Source organism: Onychostruthus taczanowskii, unplaced genomic scaffold (genome assembly GCF_017590055.1).
Source record: "Onychostruthus taczanowskii isolate IOZ18803 unplaced genomic scaffold, ASM1759005v1 scaffold10, whole genome shotgun sequence".
Lineage (NCBI taxonomy): Eukaryota > Metazoa > Chordata > Aves > Passeriformes > Passeridae > Onychostruthus > Onychostruthus taczanowskii.
Genome location: NW_024496526.1, coordinates 9,797,707 through 9,822,134, shown reverse-complemented (window position 1 = coordinate 9,822,134; position 24,428 = coordinate 9,797,707). Strand labels below are relative to the sequence as shown.

General features: G+C 39.9%; 1 protein-coding gene across 1 annotated transcript; it reads left to right on the top strand.

Annotated features, from left to right (window-relative positions):
• Positions 1-9,784: 9,784 nt before the first annotated feature.
• Positions 9,785-19,285, top strand: DDX18 (DEAD-box helicase 18). The gene is made up of 14 exons (XM_041409198.1): positions 9,785-9,963; positions 10,079-10,264; positions 11,236-11,370; positions 11,882-12,017; positions 12,329-12,429; positions 12,527-12,726; positions 12,815-12,929; positions 13,766-13,905; positions 14,103-14,264; positions 15,158-15,310; positions 15,969-16,082; positions 16,523-16,579; positions 17,567-17,744; positions 18,353-19,285. The coding sequence occupies exons 1-14, from the start codon at positions 9,846-9,848 to the stop codon at positions 18,493-18,495; spliced, it is 1,938 nt and encodes a 645-aa protein (XP_041265132.1). The 5' UTR covers positions 9,785-9,845; the 3' UTR covers positions 18,496-19,285.
• The last annotated feature ends 5,143 nt before the right edge of the window (positions 19,286-24,428 follow it).

Below are 24,428 nucleotides of genomic sequence, written 5' to 3'. Positions count from 1 at the left end.
CTGTGGCACAAACAAAATGTCTTTACTTTAGCAGATAAATTCCTATCCCAAGTAATCAGACTCTGGAGAAAGCCTCATAGTGACCAACAAATAGCTGTACAACATCAGCCAGAGTCAGAGTACTGCAAAATCATGTACATAGCATACAACTGAAAATGGTGCTTTCAAAGGGGGTGTCTATTCTGAGGAGGCTAAGGTGTGTGCCCTAAGTCTGAACTGCCAAAACATACCCCTGGGAGGCCAAGGGCTTAGCAGAAGGACACAGGAAAGCCCTCCAGATCGTGTCCCTAATGGTGTCCAGGATTCCCTACATGCCCTGCTAAGGTGCGTGCCCTAAGTCTGAACTGCCAAAACATACCCCTGGGAGGCCAAGAGCTTAGCAGAAGGACACAGGAAAGCCCTCCAGACCGTGTCCCACAGTGTCCAGGATTCCCTACATGCCCTAGACTCCGGTCAAGGATTGATCATTCCATGGATAAGCAAGCATAATGGTTACTGAACTCTATCCAAATTGTATGAGTGACACTTCTAGGGCAGTACAGCATTTCAACTCAACCAGGTGAAACTCAGAACCTACAAACCCAGAGGAGCACCCAGCATGATGTCCCAAACTGCTCGGAAGGATTGCTCAGAGCCTGTTCACTCTGTACTCCCAACAGCCGCTGAAGAGAGACTGGCCCCACTGTGGAGATCTGGAACTGCTTGGAGTGAGGGCTTTAACACAGGCTCTCTGATACTGTCCATGGTTACTTGGCAGGAATGAGACCATGAACGATTTGTTCCGATCATGCAGGATGTCTGCGGTAAAGGTAAAAGTTCCACATGTATTTTCTGAGTTCCAGTCCTACAGCCAACATGGAAATTTGGTTCTATCATTAATGTTGTTTCTTTACACCTGTCAATTTACATGGGAATGTTTTGAGCTCTCAGAGAATGGGGTAGTAGAGAATCTAGTCTGTATACCTTGGCTTTCTTCTTTGATTCATGCATATCCTCCAATAAGGCTCTGTAATTCTAATACCTGGTGTGCTCTTTCATACCCAGTAAATGACCTGTGTTTTACCACTATAAAAGTAGAGATGGAACATCTCTCTTTGAATGACTCAGTGATTTAATAATTATTAATGAGACATTATGCTTTTAAACACTTCTGGCTAATGATTAAGCTAAATGTTTGACACGGCTTTTAAAGGCCTGTAGCATGATGCTGCCTAGCAACTGAAATGTCATATACTCTTTCTGATATTTTGTGACACAGATAAAATAACAAACTTTGGTAAATACACTCAGTGTCACTCATGTGCAAAGGAGTTTTGCCTTACCAAAGAGTTTTACACTTTCAGTGTACCCAAACTTTCAGTATTCCAAACCTGTATCCAGATACTCTTCACCATGTACACAATTCTCACCTGCAGAATCCTGGCAACTCCAGACATTTGCATTCTAGATGGGAACCGATCATCTTCCTGCATGCCAAGTTAAAAACAGGGCTCTGCTGGGAGAACCAGTCATCTGCACAATGTCTACAGGCATGGATGCTCAGGAAAACAGAGCCAAGACATTGAGTAACGTGCCCAGACTGAACAAGGTGAGCTGCAAGAGAAAGGTTAAGGACCTTTCTACAAAAACATGACTTGGAGGTCTGTTATCACTAGCTTGAAAAACCAAAACCTTTCCTTTACACTACTGACAGATATGATGAGTAAGAATACAGCTGGACATTTGGAGCAATGTATTGTTTTCCCTCTGTTTGGTTATGTAACAAGTTAATGTAGCAATTAGAATACTTAATAAACATTAGCTAAGTTCTATATCTGCTCCCCTTATTTAACACTGTCTAAAAGAATGTATTCTTTTTATTATTATAATATTTCTATTAGTCAATTATGTATTGTTTAAGAGAATCTGAACTATTTTTAAAGACAAAGTAAAGCAAGAATTTTCCCCAGTGAAAGACAAAGTGTTGGCCCAAACAATGTATGAGCCTGATGTTATAATGAATAATTACTGCTCTTGGTCTTTCCACACTTGCAATTCCCATGCTTCTTACTGCCGTTTAAAGGAAGCAGTGGTAATGCTGAGAGGCAGCTTTGGGAGTCCAAATGCCATAATGACTGGGGAGACACAAGATTTTTAGTTTGTTAGAATTAAATCTATCACAGGTTCTAATAAATAATTCAAGGCAGATCATGGTTTTCCTAAGCTCTGTTTAAGTTGTGCTGTGTCAATAAAGACAAAGACTTAATTTAAGCCATGTTTGTGGTCTTCTGTGCCACTTTCTGGTGCTTACTCTGCAGAAAAATATATAGAAAGGCAAGAAGTTTCATTTCATGCTTGCAGCCAACAGCTCAAAATAACCTGGTATCTAATACTGCCATGAAATAATTATTTCTCCAGTAAGAACAGACAATCACACACCAGGACAGTGTTATCCCACTGGGCTATAAACAGATGTGACACTGCCTTTTGTCACATTACATAACAGAGATCAAAAGCACCACAGCCACTTAAAAACATCTTGATCCCCTGAGGAGGCACTGAGTTGTCCAAGAATGGTGACACATAAATTGAGGGACAAGTTGACAGTGAGAAAGAGTAGGTCATACAGTCTCTGGGTTACTATGCTTTTGCTGATTAAACAGAGATGAATGAATGGAGCTTTGTTTCTCAGCTGGTTTTCTGTGAAATGGCCTGCCTTCAGACCAAGGGCACAGTCTCAGCAAGGCTGGCTACTCACTGGCTTCTCCTCTGTGTTACCAGGGAGCAGAGAACTGTACTTCAGCTATGTTGAAACAGCCAGGTGAGAAAACTGCACTAAGGCCAATGTGAACCACAGTTCCCCCTGGATTTATAAGACAGTTCAAGATCTGGCAACTGAAAGAAAAGCCTCTGGAAGATACCAGGGCATGAAATGGTTTCCTGTGCCAACAAGACAAGAAATGTAGCTCTTCCTTCACCTCATTTTAAATTTTTTGCCTATCCTGGGGCACAAGAACAGAAATTGTAGTCACCAACAGATTAAACCGTGATCCATTAAGAAAGACTGCCATCTCCTGGTTTCTTCCACAACAGCCTTCCTGGGGAAAAAAGAGTCAGTTTAGTTAAAGCTTATGGTTGATCATAAAGTCATGCTTGCTCTGAACCTTTAAGGGAAAATGTCACAGTTAATAAAGGACAGGCAAGTGAAAGCTGGAAAGGCTAATGCATTATGACTGCACGATATAGGTTAAGCCAACGTGTGCAATAATTATAACTATCACAGCTTGACACAGTTTATAAAGGCCTGAACCGTAAAAGCTCAGAGCCCAGTAATACAAGCTACTTAAACATTCTCTTTTGGAGTGCTGACTCTCCAATCTTCTGCTGACTTTCAATCAGAAAAAAACAAGATCATAATGGTTGACAGGAACCAATCATTCTCATTCTTAGGGATATTAAATCTCCTTTAAATGCCAATCTGAAAGGGCCTTACAAGTAAAAGTGACTTACACCGTGTTTAAGGACATGCAGAATTATGCAGAGCAGAAGACTACAGTAAAACTAGGGATGTACAAGCATAATAATGATATTGGGCAAGGGAGGGGTGAGCCATTCCAAGGAAAATGTAAGAATGAACCCTTTTGATATTTTCTTGAAGTTGTTCAAGAATGGGCTAATATGACAGCCAGCTAGAAGTATCACAGATTATTTGACATGGTCTGTGTTCCCAATTTAGTTGTCTCCTCTCTCCAGGTTGATAAGAATATGTTCACACTAGATGTATACTTTGCAGTAATATAGTATTTTACTATCACTTCTATATTTAAATTTTGGTGGTTAAGAATAACACACTTTTGTTTAATCAATATTACAATAGTGCCCAGAGCTCCCTGAGAAACATGGACTTTCTCTGTCCAACACAGACTGTCTCTTTAGGTCCCATGCAAATACCTGTTTTAAAATAGTTCTTTCTTCAAAGCCTTGCAAACTAAACAGAAACAGGCAGTGGGAGTGAAGAAGTATGGCTATCCTCACCTCACTGATGAAGATATTCCACTGTGTGGATGACACAAATGAAATGAGAACAACCACTTAAGGTAACAGGAGCACCTACAACTCAACAAGACATTGAGGTGTGTCCTCACAAGTTCCACACTTGGGATGTCTTCAAGGAAACAAGCATTTAAAGCATAAATGCTTGAACATAGGCATGCTGTCTGCATTACTGGATTCAGAGGCCTTAGCTCAAGGAGTTGAATTATAATTAAAGAATGCTAATAACATTGTTTAATCAGTGTTTTGTTTAATTCAAGATTTTAAACCCCATCTTCATCAAAGAAAGAAATTTGTATTGTTTAGAATAAAGGTAAAGGGAATTTCAAACTGTTACATAGTGAAAATATTACTCTTCAGCACAAAAAGGTTTACACATTTTAGGAAGAAATGTGACAACTCAGCTCATTATATTATCTGAAAGTTTTTCACAATAATTACCATTCCATCCTTCTATAAGCTTTAAGGCATTCAGGTAAATGTATGAAAATTAATGTTACTGCAGAAAACTCAGAAATATATGGCACTTTGTTCTCCATCAACTTTGTCACTAACAGTATAAGAAACATAGAGTTACTACTCAAGGAAGTAAAACCTGATTCTGAATTTCAGAACCTACTTTTAAAAAAACACTTTAAAATGATAAATAGCATGAGAGAATTTTCTTATAAATACTCAGCTAGGTAGAGAAGATTTTGCAGTGAAACAGTGTTCCAGGATAGGTAAATGAAGGAACACACATGATGGACAACTTAAAAAAAATAAATAAATAACTTCAATCCTTCCTTCCCTTTCCTCTTCAGCTAATGGCGTTTGTGTGTTGGAGCTCTCTCACAGCGAGGGTGACACCTTGTGTTCATTCCAGCCACAAACTGCCTCTAATCAGCCTCCATCCAGCTGCTATGCACCCAGAATATCCCTCTCCTTCAAATTTTATCTTCAAAAGACCTGCCAAGAGTTTTAGCTAACCTATACATTTCCCTTACTGTATTATATTTCATACTCTCTTTGAGTTTAATCGTGACTTTATATCGTTTGAACAGAGCTATTTTAAATGAAGATCTGTAAATGATAAAGCAATATAAAAGACACACTCCTTCTGAATAGGAGACAGTAATATATTCACTAGGATTCTTTAAATTAATGAGGGCACTGTAAAAGGAATGCCTTTTATGCCTGAGAAAATTATTATTTTAAGGGTTATGAACCTGTCAGTCTGTAAGTTATAAACTAGTTGCTACACCTGCAGTTTGATTAATCTGCTAACAAATCACATGATCCTACTTGTAGCCTTTGCAGCATTTTGAGAAACCTTCACTAAGTTTTTTAAAAACAGGAAAATGTTAAAGATTGGATTGTTGTAAGTAAAAAAAGAATACTGTGAATTTACATGCTGTCTTAATAAAAGTGGCTGTAGCTTACTTGCATGTGCAAAAGCAAGCTATTTATCAACACATGCTAGGGTTTGTGGAACAGGGGAAGCAAACCTGTAAACAGCCTCCTAAAACAGAACAGAAAATATCTGATTATTATTTCATCTGATTCAGAAAAGCAGCTTCTGAGGACCCCAAAAATATTTTGTAAGTTTAAATTGTAAATATCAGAAACAAACTTAAAAATAAAATAAAATAAAATAAAATAAAATAAAATAAAATCTAAACTCTTCAGCTGCATGCCATGCATAGTTTTGCACTTCAGTTATCCTCATGGTACCCTCCTGCCTGCCAGTGGTACATTACAAACTGTGCACTGCTCTTGCATTATGTATTTTTTGTTCTCTCATTGCCTCTGTGAGGATAAAAATGTGTATAGCACCTTGTTTTCCTGAAGACCTTTTGTTTGCAGTGTGTCAGTGATAACCATAAAATAATCTCTTACTGCAAGGAAGAACTCCAACATTTCCTACAAGGTGGCATTTCCAGGATTTTGGCCCTCTGTGTGTCCAAGAGGAGATCGTGCATTAGAATACCTGCAATGGTTTCAGTTACAGCTGTAAAATATGGGCTGAATGAGAAATAAAAAATTCACTGATGTGATTTGAACTCAGCTCAACTGCCATGTCCACCAAGTGCTGCTGCTGTCACTTATAATTGAGACCAGACTGCCACATGGCACAAGGGAGAAGTAGCTGGAAGCAGCATTAAACCAAACCCTAAAAATATGCGGTTGTGATAGCCTACCTTGCTTTTTCCAAACATGGATACCTTACTCTCCTTGTAAGCCATACTTTGAATTCCCTCAGAGGTTCAGAGATATTCAGTGATAGCCTACAAAGACATGATTTGTCCCATCAATTTCTAACTCACACTAACATTGACACGTTCTATAAATCAAGTCATCTATTCTCCATGTGATGTATCTGAATATATCTGTAACTATGCCATTTATATCGGTTCAGATTTGGGTTACTTTTCTCTGTCCAAGTCCACATTTCAGAATTATAAATCTCCACTAAATTAGAAAATTGATTATTTCTGCAGACACTTTGTATCCACCATTTGCATATGTACACACACTGGTAAGGTAGACATATCTGAAAAAAAAAATCTGTTTTTAAACCAAGTCCCTTTGTATTACTGTCTGACAGATAAATTTGCTCTAACATGGAAAATAATAATCTGCTAAAAATTAAAAGACAGCTCTCAACAGTTTTCCAGTTTGTGGCTGCAAGCAATAAAGGCTTTAGTTTTCTAGTTCAGAACTTTTAACTGAATGGTGCAGATGTTCATAAACTATATCAGTGTTGATTTTCTTCATGTTCAACATAAGACATCAAAAAAACAGTTCTTAAAAAGTTCTGATTTCTGAAAAAAAACCTTCTCTTCTTTAATTCAGCTCTGTACCCAAAATCCTGTATACATCAAAAAAACAGTTCTTAAAAAGTTCTGATTTCTGAAAAAAAATCCTTCTCTTCTTTAATTCAGTTCTGTACCCAAAATCCTGCACTAAAAAATGGCTACACACTTTCATTTCATGACCATTTCTAGATGGGGTTTTGGCACCTTTTGTATAAATTATACCTTCTGTTTGAAATGATACAAATGAAATAAATGACTACTTCTGTGTTACATTTTAATCAACACAAGTTAGTTTATGGTAAGTAGGCACAAATATTCTGAATTTGGCTATAAGGATGAATTAACTCTGGGAGATAAAATACTGACATTGGCAGCCCATTAAAAATATTCACCTTTATCTCATAAGGACTTATTCAGCTCTATAAAGGTTTTATTCACACAAAACATGTTTCCCTACAAATCTACCTGCAAGATCATGGGTAGAAAATTTGGGACATTTTGACAACAATTCAATAACCATTTGAGAAAATCCTTTGTTAGTAATGATTCCCTGATAACTCAAGCAATTAGGAATGAATGTATTGGACAAAAATGACACTTGTACTAGAGGGGATTCATATGCTATCTAAGAAATGCCAAAATTCAGAGAAAAACTATTAACATGAGCTAGTGGTTTAAATTACTGTCCAGACCTGTCACAATAATATTATCATTATTATCTTCTGAGTCTTCTCTTTTTTCTTCTTTTTTTTTTGTGACTTTCCACAATAACAGCTGGAAGAAAATCAAATTATGCTAAAAGAAGGAAGCTAAAAAACACATTTTGAAATTTCCAGAAAGAAGAACATCTGTTTGTTAATTCTAAGTAACGTGTTTTACAATATATTGAGAGAAAGCAATTTTGGAGCTCATGATAATTTGCAACCTAAAAAAAAAAAAATCTGTAATTTCTGAATTCTTATACAGAATGCCCTGACATCTGTGTACACAGATGCAAGAGCATCTTTTGTCTATAAAATTTTCCTTGTGTGCCATGCTGACTGTAGCCAACAGAGCAGGTCAGTGGGATCTGACATAACTGCTCAGGACAGTTTATCAATGTGGGCCTTGTGCCACACTAATGCAATTTCACAGAGACTTGCCAAATCAGCCAGAACCCAGCATGGACACTGAGGTGAGTTCTTTATATAAAGGCTTTTACCTGACCAGAATCCTTTACCAGGATTACCTTTACCAGGTCATAATTTTTGGCAAGGCTGGGGGTGTGATGACAGATGTGAAAGCAAAAACAGCGATGATCCTGGCACTACTGGTTAAAATGGGAACATGAGGACCATGCCATACTCAAAGGACATAATTTTGTCCTTCCTCAGTGTATTAGTGTCAGCTCCCTGCTATCCAGATCTTTATACATTTTATCTGCACAATGACCATATTCCAGAAAGAAGCACTGCCTGGGTTAAATCTGGATCCAAATAGTAAATCTAAACACATCCATATAAATCAGTACAGACTAGGAAGAGCAAACCCATACCTATTTAAAAATACATTCTGCAAATGCAATATAAGGTATCCAGGGAGACAATGGACACAAAACCTAAATTACACTGAGCTGTAGTAAGGAACTTTCACCTGACTAAAATTAAGCAGGTAAAACTTCCTCCAGAGTCTGTACCAAAAGCCTTTCTTGCTGAGGATGGGTCAATGTAGTTTCAAATGCAGCTGATGAAAATAGCAATAATCCATTCAATTTATTAAAGCAGCGGCATCCAGTCTGTGAAAGTCCGGACAGGATGGCATGGTTCACATGGTAAGACAAATTTAATTCTCATCCTGGTGATCCAAACGACCTATGGAAAACAATAATTACGGATGGTGGAAATTACTTTTGTATCTTAATGCAGAATTAGTTCCGCAGTTTATTCTGTGTTACAGCAAGGTATCAAGTCTGAACCTCACTCAGTTTGTCGTCTCGGGGCTCAGAAGGCGCTGGTTTCTGGTTTCTGGTGGCAAAGCACATCCCTGTGCTGTCTGTGCCCTCTGCTGTCGGGAAGCAGCGGTGGGGCTGCGGGTCAGCCCTGGGGAATCACTCTTTGGAGGAGCAGGGAAGTGACCCTGCCTCTGTAAATAAACACCTCGAGTGCTGTGCCCTCAGTTCCAGAGGGGCTGCAGTGAGTGCAGAGTAAGGAGCACGAGTCTGATGAGCAGCGCTGGGGGCGCCTCGAGTGCTGTGCCCTCAGTTCCAGAGGGGCTGCAGTGAGTGCAGAGTAAGGAGCACGGGTCTGATGAGCAGCGCTGAGGGCGCTGGGGGTGCTTAGCCTGGGAAAAAGGAGCTTCGGGAGCCCCTCTGCCCTCCACAATCCCTGACAGGAGGGGACAGCCGGAGGCTCTGCTCCCAGGGAACAAGAGCACATGGCTTCAAGCCGTACCAAGGGAGGCTTAGGTTGGATATTAGAAGAAATTTCTTCACAAATTGTGATTAAACATTGGAATGAACTGCCCGGGGAGGTGGTGGAGTCACCATCCCTGGAGGTGTTTAAGAAAAGCCTGGACATGGTGCTCACTGCCACGGGGTACATGGTGATTTTGCTCGCAGGTTGGACTCGATGATCTCAGAGTTCTTTTCCAACCTGATTCTTTAATTCTGTCTCTTTCTCCCGTAGGACATCTGTGACCATGGCTGGAGGCAGCACCACCGGGCAGACGGCTGTTGTGAGGCTGGGAGATCTGTGTGGGACATGGTGAGTCTAGTCCTCAAAGAAACCCGGGATGTGTCCCGGGCTGAGAGCGGGACTGGGAGCGGGGCCGGGAGCGGAGCAGGGATGGGGGCCGGGAATGGGGCGGGAACCGAGGCCGTGAGCAGGGCAGGGATCGGGGCCGGGCCCCGCGCGGCGCTGCCTCCGCCGGGCCCCCAGAGGGCGCTGCCGGGTGCCCGTGAGGCCCCGCGCGCGGCGGTTCCGGTCGCGGCCTCCCCACGTGTGCCGGGAGCGCGGGGTTCCCGCTGCCGCGGCCGCGATGTCGGTGCCGGCTGCTGCCAGCAACCTGCCCATGCGGCTGCTCCGCAGGAAGATCCACAAGCGCAACCTGAAGCTGCGGCAGCGCAACCTGAAGCTGCAGGCGGCCCAGGGGGCAGGTACGGGCGGGCGGCGCCGCGGAGCCTCTCCCCGGCTGAGCGCCGGCGGAGCCGTGATTAACTTTGTGTTCTCCCCCCTGTCTCTCCTCCTTCTGTCTCTGTCTCCGCCGTGCAGTGCCCTCGCCGGGCGAGGCGGCTTCTCAGGGACCCCCGGAGGAGGAGGCGGAGGAGGCGGCGGTGCCAGAGGAGGCTGCAGCGGCCGAGGAGGGCGCCGAGCCTGCGGACGGAGCCGGACCCCGCAGCGGGGAAAAGAAGAAAAAGAAGAAGAAAAAGAGAAAAGCGGTGGCCAATGGAGGAGATGGTGCGTGTTATTAGCAAAGACAGCGTGTCTCCCAGGGCTCATTTAGTCTGGGAGACCTCCACAAGCGCCTCCTTAGGGTTCCGGGGAAAGTTTGAAATGCCATGTGCCGGTCAGGTGTGCGCTTTAAAGTCCATGAGGGCTAAAAATTTACCCGTTTCATTCCAGCTGCGATATTTGAATTCTTAATTCATACTAGTAGCCAGTTTACTTCTTCCATAGGATTGTGCTTTGTTGACTGGATGTTTTGATCGTTTATTATTCAAATACGTGCCCTGTGTTTCAGTGCACGGGTAGATAGATGCTCTCTGTACTTGGCTGTGCAGCAAATACTTTTTAGCAATATGTCCAGCCTTTAGCAACATTTATCTATTATGAAACTGAAAAATACTGGAAAACTACCAAAAAAAAAAACAAACCACCACACAAAAATTGCTAGGTTTGCATATGTTTCTATAAGCATAGATTTGTAGATACATATCTAGACATACATGAGGAATAGAAGCTTTCAAAATGTATTTGATTTTTGGGACATGCATTATGGTTATGGCAGTGAAGAGGTGCTTTCATCTCTGAAGATTCAGGTGCCTAAAATGCAACTTCTCACATATCCTGAGCACAAACGGTGTGGGAAATTTGGTGTTGGCATTGCCCCCAGGAAAGAATTTTGTTACTGGTTTAAGGACAATTTATCTTGCTTCCACACAAGATGTTATGTGATATACATCAAGCTACATTGTTTCGCTATGCAAAGTGGGCTGTGTAGCAGGAACTTGAGGAATTTTTGCTCTGTGCATCAGAAAATTCCATAGACACCTTGTCTCTCCTCCAGCCCCCTTCCACCCCATGGAAAATCATTATTTTTGTACATGGTTTACAGACTAAAGGAAACTCAGTCTGTGGAACAGCTTTTCATGATAACCATGACCTTTGTGTTTCTAACTGACTTATCTTCTGTAAAAATAACACTCCAGATACAGAAACCAAAAAAGCAAAAACTGAAGAAGACGAATCTGCAGAGGTAGAAGATGGAGATAAGCAGGACTCTGGAGAGAAGGAAGTGGAAGAGGAGGAGGATGAGGTGCCCAGTTTGCCACTAGGTGTAACAGGTATCTTGTGTTCTCTTTTTCATGCACAGGCAAAATCCCAAGGTCTAACACCTTCCTTCCAGAGTGAGCTTTGTGAGTCAGGTGTTTGGATACAAGATGTGACACTGGCAGCTGCACAGCTCTCACCCACCTGCTGTTCTTGGAAGTTTGCATTATATACACACCTCTTGGTCCTACAATTACTACTGAAAGTGTTTTTTAAACCTATATACACATATGCTTATCTGTACAGGAAGAAGTCCATGAAGAGCAAGCTGGAGTAGTAGAATTAGCTGGAGGTGTAAATCTGACAGAAGAAGCAGTGAATTCATTTTTATTAACTCTGTGTAGTTTTCTTATGAACTCATTAATACAGATTATTTTGCCAGTCTTTGGATTTTGTGGTAGAATGCGATAAGAGGAAGTCCTTTCATTTTTTTCCATATAGGTCGATTTGAACTGGTTAATCTCAGATGGCATAGGAAATAGAAGAAATAAGTTTAAATATTTTTCATTTTGCCCCTCACTTCAGGTGCTTTTGAAGACAATTCCTTTTCTTCCCTGGCTGGTTGTGTCAGTGAGAATACGTTGAAAGGCATAAACGACATGGGGTTTACACACATGACGGAAATTCAGCATAAAAGTATCAAGCCTCTTCTGGAAGGCAGGTAAGAAATAGAGCTTTTTAGTCACTCTAATGACCCCAGATGTTTTGTAAATTTTGCTGGCAAGCTACATACATGAATCATAAAGTCAAATCATGGTATCATTAAGGTTGAAGGAGACCTCCATGATCATTGAGGCCAGCCTTCACTGGCTAATTGCTGTGACCTGGCTCTGCCAGCAAGCTCCTAGTACCAACTCCACTGGTCTTCTTTAAGCCATGTTAGTTTTTCACATTGTCAGCATGGATCAGAGTAAGATTGCTCTTCTCTTGGTATGGTCAACTAAATACTTCTTTTTCTAATGCTGCTTACAGGGATATTTTAGCAGCTGCAAAAACAGGCAGTGGAAAAACACTTGCGTTTCTCATTCCTGCAGTAGAGCTCATCTACAAGCTGAAATTCATGCCTAGGAATGGTAAGGCTCTTCATTTCACAGCCGAATTTTACTGCAAAGCAGCCATGTGAGGGGTTGGATGAATTGTAACTGACTCTCTGGTTGATGTATTTTTTAGGAACGGGTGTTATTATTCTTTCTCCTACTCGAGAGCTGGCTATGCAAACCTACGGAGTTCTTAAAGAACTTATGAATCATCACGTTCATACCTATGGTCTGATAATGGGGGGCAGTAACAGATCAGCAGAAGCACAGAAGCTTGGAAATGGAATCAACATCATTGTAGCCACACCAGGAAGACTGCTGGATCACATGCAGGTAGATACAATATTGATGTCTAATCTGTTTGTTAAAACATAATAAAAACTCCTTTCCCTGTCTGACTGTGAGTTTGTTAATCTTCTAGAACACTCCAGGTTTCATGTACAAGAACTTGCAATGTTTGGTAATTGATGAGGCAGATCGAATCTTGGAGGTTGGATTTGAAGAAGAAATGAAACAGATCATAAAACTTTTACCAAGTAAGAAAAAAAAATCTCTCTTTCCTGGAAATCACTTGACTAACATTATGTCTCTGACTCTATTATTATAGGAAAAGTTATTAATTTTTATAGTTCTGTAAATGAACTTCATAGCGATTTTCTTACTCTCTCCTTTTTTTCTGCTAGCCAGTATATATTACTTATTCAACACCATTTATCTGAAGAACAGAGTTTTCAACACCATTTATCTGAAGAACAGAGTTTTCAAATGCTCTTCAGAGATATAATTCTGTTCATATAAAATCCTTTTAGTTTAATATTACCATTTTCTCATTCATCTTCCTCTGCATGTTTATTTCCTGCAATTCATTATTTCCTAATAAGGTTTAAATTCAAGGAAAAAGGGCTTCTGACTTGCAGCTCAATCTTTTTTGATACCTCCAAGACCAGTATCTTGAAGAAGTTTAAGTATTTGCCTTAAATTTTTCTTTTCCTATTTTTTCATGTAACTATTCCTTGTAATTGATGTATTAAACACAATTTGAATTGTTTTTTCAAGATATTGTAGTATTCCTGAAAATTTATTTAGAATTAGAAGATTGATCTTGGTTTTGTTTTGTGTCTAAATTGGATTGCAAATTATTATTAACATTTTTACAGAGGAAGAACACTGTGTTTTGATAGCAGCTAGGATTTGGGGGGGGACAGCTGAAATAAACATGGTGTACACCCCATAATACAACTACACCTCTTTGTTTGTCAGTAGCAGTATGTTTGAGAGTTGGAAGATTTCCCAGGGAAGTTTGCCGTTAGATTTTACGGAATCGCTATTTGAATTCTTTGAAAAGCGAGGCTGTCTTTCAAATATTTTCCAGAGCGCAGACAGACGATGCTTTTCTCTGCCACACAGACCAGAAAGGTCGAAGATCTGGCCAAGATCTCTCTGAAGAAAGAGCCACTGTATGTTGGGGTTGATGATAACAAGGAGACAGCAACGGTGGATGGTCTGGAACAGGTAAGACAAACGTTAGCAGGAGGGCTGAGATCTCCGAACACACCGAGCCCTGTGCTTTTTTACCTGGGATGCTTCAGATGTGTAACTGTTTGGTGAGGTTTTTCTCACAAAGTAGCCCTTCCCTGATGTAATTGTGCTCCTAAAACACAAGTTTGCTCCTTACTACTTCTATTTAACAATGTTTAAAATTGTTGCAGGGTTATGTGGTCTGTCCATCTGAGAAAAGATTCCTTTTGCTCTTCACATTCCTCAAGAAGAACCGGAAGAAGAAACTGATGGTATTTTTTTCTTCATGTATGTCAGTGAAGTACCACTATGAATTACTCAACTACATTGATCTGCCTGTTTTGGCCATTCATGTAAGTATCTTATTCATTGATCTATTTTGAATTATTCTGATAACAGCTGTAAGCTCTTACTGGCTTTACATTTGCCTGGTTTGTTTCAGTCCAGTTTCTACTGAACAGACAGCCTGCTCATAAAACTGATGATGGTCTTGATTAGTCTGTAGAGGAAGGAGATAAAGCAAAAATTATATAATAACACTTCAGGCTTGCTATTTTTTGAACCAGTGCTAAACACTGATACTAATTTATGCTCTCTGTGTAGCAACATTTCTGTTTTCTTCCAAGAAGTTACCTTTCACAAGCACTAAAATTCAATATTTTATGGAGTGAACTTGTCAGAGAAATCCAGAATCTGATGCCTGAAGTGTTTGATGCTTTTCCTAAGGCCAGGGTGATGTTTGGATTTACTATGCCAATTCTTAGCATTTGGATGAGCATTGTAAATTTTTTGTCAAAACCACAAAATGCACAGTTTAGAAGAAATAATTGACTGAAAGTTTATGAAACAGTTGCAACTAATCACCAATGTTCTTTTTTGTTTTGTTTTGGGGGGGAAATGTCTTGCTATTCTTTGATAGAACTGTGACAAGTATTGGTTTTGTTTGGTTGTTTGCTTTTATAGCCTGTAATCTGTCTAACATATTGCTAGGGTTGCAAATGTCCTTTTTCTGAACCTGAAACATGCGTGCTGTGCTCATGAGAAGAATGTCTATGCAATTTTTAAATGGTTTGGGAGATACATTGTAACCTCTGAGGGGTGCCACTTCTTGTAACCCTCTGTGGTTTCTTTTTTTCTTCACTGCAAACTGTTCCTGCTTGGTCTGTACAAAACCACGATTTGGAAAGATGTCTCAAATTATTTTTTTGGTTGATATTTCATCCCCAGTGTGTTTGTTTCCTTTCAGGGCAAGCAGAAACAGACCAAACGTACTACAACATTTTTCCAGTTCTGTAATGCAGAGTCTGGAATACTGCTGTGCACTGATGTGGCTGCCAGAGGATTGGACATTCCTGAGGTTGACTGGATTGTCCAGTATGACCCTCCAGATGATCCAAAGGTAAGTTAAGGAAATAAACAAGTGTCACAGCAAGAAATCAAATTCTGACTACAAACTTAGTTGCAGAGAAGAGCTGAAACTGCTGCTTGACAGAGGGCTGGATTCAGCCATGGTCATATCCAGCTGCTGGTTTCTTTCCCTGCCCTTCACCAGCTCCTAGGAAATGCTGCTCCGAGCTAAGACCTTGGTTGCCTTCTTAAGAATTGCATTTTAAAATATTGTTTGTGCTGTGAAGTTCAAATCTAATCAGCTAAACAGCCAAACACTTTTCAAGAGGAGGGTGAGTTTACGTATGCATCCCTGAGCTTTCCCAGTTGAACTTTGCTTTTTGTTTAAAGATAATATTCCTACTTGAATGAAAGTTTACTGTTAACAAGGGAAATGCAAAAATCCCTAAAATCAAGGTTTAATTTTCAGTTACTGTGGACTAAGATTTTTCTTCTTCAGTGAAAGATAAAATGCTTTAGGGGCTCTGTCTCAGCCTGATGTTGCTTTGCACCTTCAGCTGTTGTTTTTCCTTATTCACGTGTCAGTGCCAAGAAAAAGTCTTCAACCAAATAGTGAATGATGCATTACATTATATTGAGGTTAACTTTGGTGTATTTTCTGTTGATGATTAAGGCTGCCTGACCTTGTTGTCTGTTATTCTTTCCCAAAGGAATATATCCACCGTGTTGGTAGGACTGCCAGAGGAATAAATGGTAGGGGACATGCTCTGCTCATCCTACGACCAGAAGAACTGGGCTTCCTTCGGTACCTGAAACAAGCCAGGGTAAACTTCTGTCCAGCTTTTAAAGGCAAAACTTATTGGGTTGGGTTGGTTTGGTTTGGTTTTCCAACAATCAATTTAATTTTGTTCAATTCCAAAAGAACAGTCTTCTTTTAAAGGTAATCATTTTAACAGAACTGCACAGAGCAGCTTGGTTGCTCTCCTTATGGACTTGTTTTGTGACTTTAATTAAAGTGATTTAACTTCTAAAGCAAAAGTGGTAAAAAATGGTGTCATACTGAGTGTCTCTATTACTCTGGCTTAAAGGAAGTGATAATACTGTCATATTGATGTAAAGGCACTTTACAGGTACAGCTGTGGTATTAAAAAAAACTGTTATCTACCAGATAGTTTTCTGTTTGCCCTTGGTCTTAAACACATTCACTTACACAGCTTTTACACAGTGTAAATAATGTTGATATTTCATTTCTTTTGTTTTTAAGGTACCACTAAGTGAATTTGAATTTTCTTGGTCAAAAATCTCAGACATCCAGTCTCAGGTATGACATGTTTTTACGTTTCAACTACTTTGAATATCTTTGTTATAATTTGCCTGTAGAATGTCACAGTCTATAATGACTGCAACTCAAAAATGTGTGTGCTTCTTTAGGAGTGTTAGGATATAAACCCATGTGCATTTTTAATTAGCTGGTGTTAATAAAGCCCAACATTAGCTAAAATTCATTTGTGCTCCTGTGCTACAAAAATAGCCAAGGAACACAGAGGTGCGTGGAACAGCATAGATAATTCTGAAGATGTGAGTTTCTATTATTGATTACTTCTGTGAATCATTCTTTTGATAAGAGTTCTGTAAAGTTTCTTTGCAGTAATTTGAATTTAAAATAGCAAGTACAGGAAGCAGTGAAGACAGTCCTTACAGAGAGAGGTTCCTAATTAAGCATAATCAGGAAGAAGTGGTGCCTGATGCAGCTTACTTTTAGAACACTGAATTAATGTACGTTAATCATCAAACGAAACACTGGGATCTAATGAGTATTGGCAACTTGACCCACATCAAATAAAATGTCTTCATCTACCCTGGTGTATCCATTTTTGGTGTAGAATTAATACTGCTGATTTCACAGTGCATTGGCACCATGATAGATCAGACTGTGCGTGGAATTGCATGGAATCACACAGTTCAGATGTCAGGCTGGCAGTTCTCTTGCACATGGTTTCATGGTGTGGCTGAGGTGTATTGTCCTTGATTAACTTGTTTGGGACAACCCAGCGTAAATTTCTGTAAATTTTCATATTGCTGAGGCTTTGTTTGTACTCTAAGTCAGCTTCACGATTTTTTGTCCCTCTACTTGTTTATAACAGCATTTTACACCTGTTTGTGCACTTTGATGTCACAGAGCAGTTTTGCTGAAGTGAGGAGTGAATGTCATTGTGACTTGTACAGTAAAAATGTCTGAATATAATGTATAGACTTTTAATAGCTATAATTGTTTATGTCTCTTATGGTTTTATTTTCCCCTCACCAGCTGGAAAAACTGATAGAGAAGAACTACTTCCTTCACAAGTCAGCCCAGGAGGCTTACAAAGCTTACATCAGAGCTTATGACTCCCATTCTCTGAAGCAGATCTATGATGTCAATAATTTGGATCTTCCCAAAGTCAGCCTTTCGTTTGGTTTTAAAGTTCCTCCATTTGTTGACCTCAGTATCCTTTCACTGCAGTGTTTCAAAGCTGAATTCCTGTGTTACAAATGTTCAGTGCAACTTGCTGAATTCCTGTGGTACCTCAAGTTCTCCTGTTTTGTTGTTGGGGTTGGAGTTTTTCTGCTAATAACCATAAAAATGCATCATACTCCAACAGTACTTTGTCAAAGAAAATGTAAATATTAATTGCAAAAATGCCTACAAACATCTCTTTTAGCATATGTCCATGTTTTACAGGCTTCAGTTCCTGTTGGGCAGATTCTGGAATGCATCCATGCTCCAAAGTATTGTTCTCCTCCATGCAAAATTATTTTAATTGAAATGTATTTGCTTAAGTTTCTTAGTCATGGAATACTGGCATAGAGGGGCAAGAGCAGGAACTGGGAGACTGTATCTAAATTCCTGTCAAACCTGACAGTGGATGGAATTTGAAGCAGTAGTGCATTGGACAGTTTAACTGGACAGCTGGAGGAGCATTTAGAAGCACAGGCACAAAGTTCTGGCTTTCTCTGTAATTAGGTAGCTTAGCCTTTTCTTTTTTCTCACATCAATAACCCTTAGTAAACCCAAAATGCAATATTTCAAATTCTTTAACCAATGAAATTTTAGATGTGAACAGCAACCATGGCAGAAGACTACAGAAAAGAGGTGGAGGTGGGGGATTTGGCTACCAGAAATCAAAGAACGTCCACAAAGCAAAAATCTTCAAACACATCAGCAAGAAATCTGACAACCGACAGTTTTCTCGTTAATTCTGGTCATTAAAATGCTTTGGAGTAGCCTACCTTGATCAAAACCATCTGGCAGTTCCTTCCAGTTTAAACAGCTCCTTTCCCATTTTTAGGTCTCTTTAAGGATTTTTTCTTTTCTAGAAACATCTTTTATTTTTCACTTCAGGAAGACTCTTCTGAACTGTGGCTAAAGGAGAATATTGCCAGGGAATTTTGCCACACTGGTTGTAAGGAATAAGATCATTAAAATTACCTGAAGTCAATGCTACAGAGATTTTTATTAAAGAAAGGGAGAATACCTTTAGGTTTTATAGAAGAATTTGCTTTACATTTACCCTTCTTTCTGTGCATACCTCTGAAAATTGTTTGAGTGGACAACATCAGGACATTGTGAGATAAAAAGATTCATGCTCACATGAATCACTGCAAGGGATTTTAATGCTACAGAACTCTGCTTTGGCCATCAAATATACTGAAGAATATAAGAAGATTCCTTAAGAACTGAACCATGGATGAATAATTAAGGTTGTATGAGCTTGTGAATAATTTCCAACATAGTATCTGTATAACAAGTACAGTGTCCAAAATAAAACAAGTCTCTTATATCACTTCTGGTACATGATTAATACTGGTTTAGTGTGATACAATGGTAACACTATACTGAAATACTTTGTTTTCCTTCATGTCCCGTTTAAATCTGAATTTATTAATTGGGGATGTCTAGTGTACTCTGCAAAGAATTAAGGAAAGCAGATTACATAAATTAAAGCACTCAACCCAGGTATTTATTAAAGATGCTTTGTAACCTTGATGCAGTGAGAAGTTCTGCAGTTGTATCTTTTAAATTTAAAAAGTGCATTGCTTTCAAGTCTTGGTATATGCAATGAGCAAAGTCAAAGATCCTGACACAGGATTGGGGGGGTGGAGAGACTCAATAAGTGCAAAAGGGAAATGGGGTATAAATATACTAGAAAGGTATTTTGGAGGAGGAATATAAAAGACTGAAATGGAAGAGGGTGGAATACACACTGCGGACAGGAAAAAATGTGGAGGCTTCAGCAGAAGAAGAATACACAAGTTGGGTAAAAGAGTAATTGTGTTACACATATTCTTTCCATCTCTGCCATTGTAGCAGTAGGTAACAGCTCTTACAAGGCTGCAGCGGTGGTGAGAAGTGTTTAAAAATTGTTCATGTGTCAAGGAAAGACTAAAATGTCACAAAATCTAGAAATGTGGAGCATCTGTGATTACAGTAAAACAGGTTTTAATTTACATTTCAAATGTAACCCAGGAGCAGTTAGAAATACAAAAGCATAAGTAATTCCAGTATGAATTGGACTGTTATTTATAAGGTCTTGGCAGGTAGCATGGTAGATTTAAAACTTGATACATGCATTGAAGTATTTATAAAAAAATCTGTGGACTTTCTTTTCATCCTTGGGGAAAGAAGATGGGAGAAATAATAGGACCATTCTGTTTCTAGTGCTTCCACCATTCAGATTTGAGCATTGTCTGGTTTTCCCTCTTATGAAATAGCTGACCTTAGACCCTAATGGGCTTTTAAGATTTTCAATGTCAAAATAATTTTGTTACTAGAATTTGAATGTCTTGTGCTTCTAAGCTTGCAATGAAATAGCAAAATCTTCTCTGAAGTGTAAGCAGTGCTAATTATGATGCCTGTCTCATTGAGTTCTAATCTTTGATTCTGGGTTTTCTTAAAAATTTATAATAGATGTCAAAGTAATTTTCATGTCTTTATCAATAGCACATATTAGGAGTTCTCTCTGAGATCTGCATCATCATACAGTTTAAGGCTTCTGTTTATACCTGCCAGCTGTGCAGTTACTGTATGGGAATTAACTTTCATTAAAGCAAAAGAAACGCTGAGGGACTCATTAGATGAACTGCAAAATTAATTACTGGGAAAGAGATGTAAGCAAAGCTGCAGTAAACGACTGTGAAGATCAGGGTGTGGTTATGTGGGTGCAAGCAGTGGCTGCAGTACTGTGGAATATTGGTTTGGAGAAGGAAAAACTTGGGATATGGAGTCAGTGACCACCTGTCTGACCACGTGCTCATGGCCAGAACTGGTTGGCCTTAAAAGGGCCTCAAAATTCTGCCACTTCTAAAGTCTGATCCATGCAAAACTGATAAAGAGCCTGCACAGCTCCTCCCTGTGATACTTGGGTTGTCTTTTCCTAATTTTCTAATACAAAGAAATCTTTGAAACAAACCTCTGTAGGAGATGGAAGGACTGGATGGTATTGCTCTAGAGTAATAGTAGCTTACACTGAAGGAAAAGTTAACGCTGTTAAACATAGAGGTGTAATGGCTCCACCCTGCCTGTAGTAGCTGCAAAGTCAGCTCTAATTTCCTGATTAAGCAGAAGAGAAATTAATGAGCTGAGACTAAGTGGGACTTAAAAGCTCCCTATCTAGTGCAGATACAATTACCTTTTGCTTTGTTTATGAAGTCGTAAATGACAAATAGCTTCTGACAAAATATCTGTGTATTGGGCGGCATTCCAAGGTGATATTGCAAGAAGTGCAAAAGATTGTCAGACTGGAATTCTGAGCTTTCCTTTGCAGCTTCCCCTGTTATCAGTCTTGTGAGCAGTTAACAGACCTCAGCCATCAGGCTCTCAAGGCTTGTCTCATAACAGTGACCAATCGCTCGGGGACTAATATTGTGTGCCTTGAGAAATTGCTTTCTTCCTCCGAGAACCTTCACAAAGAAATTGGACTCTTTAAACCACTTAAGGGGGTGATCAAAACTGTCCTGCTTGAACTGGAAGATGGTTTTGACAGTTCTTGGAACAGGCCCATAAAGGAGCACTCTGCCACCGAGTTGCTGCTCATAATTGTGAAAAATCTTGTCATGATCCGAGTTTCCTGTGCCATAAAGCTGCTGAGTTACAGACAAGCACAACGCTGGTCAGAAAGTGTTACCATCAAATTTTTCAGGGTGAATGTCACAGGTAGAAGGCACCCTTACTGACATTGCAGAGCAAGAGTAGTTGAGAATGGAGTAAGATATCTACTGAGGTCTGTTGTAAATAAGAAGTATGTTTATATTTTGGCAGAAATCAGCCTTTCTGTTTGACATATGGCTTGACAACTCAATTTAAGTAAGCTACCAAAACTGATTATTTGCTGTCAAGCCTGTGACTTGAGGCTCAGGGAAAGCAACTTACAGGAAGGGTGAAAAGGGCTATGTGATTTTAAAAAATAGTATTTAGTGGAGGAAGACATGGTGCTGACAGGATACAGCACAGGTCTCTGATGTTTGGTTTTATTCTACCACTGCCCTGCTTAGGAGATCATTGCCCAGGCACTTCCAGGGCCCAAAACTTAGGAGGGATTTTATAGAGCCCTGAAAATAGCCAGAAAAGAGCCAGTTATTAGCCCTTGATAGGTGGGTCAGTTGTTGGGTTTGGGTTTTTAAATTTTTTTCAAATTAAAGTAATGCTGAAAGAAGCCTATAGTCAAGGGGCTAAGCATACAGAATAAAATCTATCACTGCAGCTGGCTTTTGCTCTATTAGCTTGATTTTTTCAGGATTTTAGCTGACAGTAGAATTCATGCCACGCTTAGTGAGGCTTTTGTTTATCCAAAGCTTATAGATTTATAGAAGGTGTTGAGCCCTGACAATAAGAATCCAGTCTCTTGAGCTGGAATGCTCTTGGCTGCTAAAAAATCTGCTGCCTTGCACCAAAGTCATAAATTCCTTGATGTTGCCTCTGTCAAATCTCTTTATTGCACAGCCACGTGGGGAAGATATTACTTTTGTTTTTTCCTCTTAGCCACCACGATAAACTTTTGATATGGAGTTGTGAGGAGAGATAGAGGAAAGATGCCATTAGAAGAAGGGAAGACAAATGGAAAGTCAGGGTCCTGTCTAGAAACACATTCACTTTGCTATATGGGTGTCATCCAGCTTAAGAACTGCATTCACTTTTCAAAAAAAACCCCAAAACCTTAGCATACTCCTCAATAGCAGTCCATCTTCCCAGACACTTTTGTAAGCTGCAACACTGAAAAACATAACCATCTACTATTTTTTCCCAGTTGGTCAGAATTTAAAGGAAAAAAAAATGAAAATTGTAGGCTCTGCAAAATCTTGTGTAACAGTTACAAAACTTCCAAACTCTCCTCTCTATTCTGACTGTCAGCTAAAGATGTTGATACACCCAGAGCTTTCTGGGCTCCTCTATGAGTGGTTGCAATCACCTGTGAATGTTTTAACTATTAATAAAATCAATATTACCTGGCATCTATGTGACATCTAGATTCTCCATCATATTTTCAATCATAAAAGTATGGAACCAACTGTTAAAGGACTTTGGAAGGGTTTTTGTTGGTTTTTTTTTTGTTTGTTTGTTTGTTGGTGGTTTTTTTGGTTTTTTTTTTTTTGTCTTGGGCTGACATTTTCTGTATATTTCTCAAATTAATTGCAGGATTTATATAACTGGCTTTTCTTAAAAATGCTTTAGGAAAGAGGCTTATTTTCTATTAAAGAGGATGGAATAAAACTGCATCTGCTAGAAGATTTTTTAGCACTTGAATCTAAAACAAAAAAATGGAAAATATGTAGAGTCAAGTTCAATGTAGTCCCTTTATAATAAGGGTCTAAAAATAATCAGCCTCTAATGGATAAAAAAAAAAACTTCTGGAAAATGTAGCATTACACTTTATATATTTGCTATAAAAAATAGCATCACTTCACAAAATGGGCTGGAATTCTGTTATATCTGGATGAATCATCACCCTCCAGAGCTGTTACTGAGCTGTGTGCTGTTCTTGGAAGTGCTTGGAAGTGGTGCTGTGACAATGCTGGCCTGAGCAGCTGCTCCCTGGGGAGGACAGACACCTCCTCAGCAGTGCTGAGCAAAGGGGAAGCTTGGACATGAATTACAAGGATGCAGGGAGAGTGAAGCCAAGAACTTTCAGACTGACAGAAAGAAATATTATGACAAGACTGAGTCTGAAAAGATTCAGTTAAAGAGGGTCCTGAAGTAACGTTTGGTAGTGATGAGGACTAGGAAATATGTTTTGCAATTCCTCCCCTCTGTCACAAGTCCTTTTCTCATCAATTCTCAGGTCAACAGGGAAAAGTGATAACAGATGGAAAGGAAGATGTGAAGTATTTAGACTTACAAAATTGCTATTTTCCACCCTTTTGTGTTTTGCTTCTCAAAAGCACCACAAAGCACCAAACATCCAGATGGAAAGATTACATACAAGAATACATCTCTTGTATTCACTGCTGATTCTATTGTCCGTCTCCAAGCCCTTGGTCACATATTTGATTACTTATTTTAAGAGAAATGAAATGGTTGGTGGGAGCACTGAGGGAACATGGCAGGAAAGGGCTGTGAAGAGAAGAGAAGAGGGTGTCCCTTAGCCTCATGGGGTCCGTGGAGAGAAGGGGGTGTCTCGTCACCACCTGGGTCCGTGGGGACACAGACTATTGCTGTCCACTCAGCCCTGCTGAGGCCACATCTGAGCACCATGTCCAAATCAGGGCTCCTCCGTACAAGAAAGGCAAGGAGCTACTGGAGAGGGTCCAGCAGAGGCCACAAAGGTCATGAGGGGTCTGGAGCAATTTCTCTTATGAGGAGAGACTGCAAGAGCTGGGCCTGTTTAGTCTGGAGAAGACAGGACAGAGAGGGGATCCCACTGATGCACATTAAGATCTCAAAGGCAGGTGCCGAGAGGATGGTGCCAGAATCTTTCCAGTGGTGCCCAGCGACACCACTGAAAAAACTAAGACACAAGAAGTTTAACCTGAACATGAGGAAGAGCTTTACACTGAGGCAGCAGCGCACTAAAGGCTGCCCAGGGAGCTCGTGGAGCCTCACTCTCCAGAGACATTCCAAACCCCCCTGGACGTGTTCCTGAGACATCTGCCCGAGGTGACCCTGCCTGGGCAGGGCGGTGGGTCGAGACGATCTC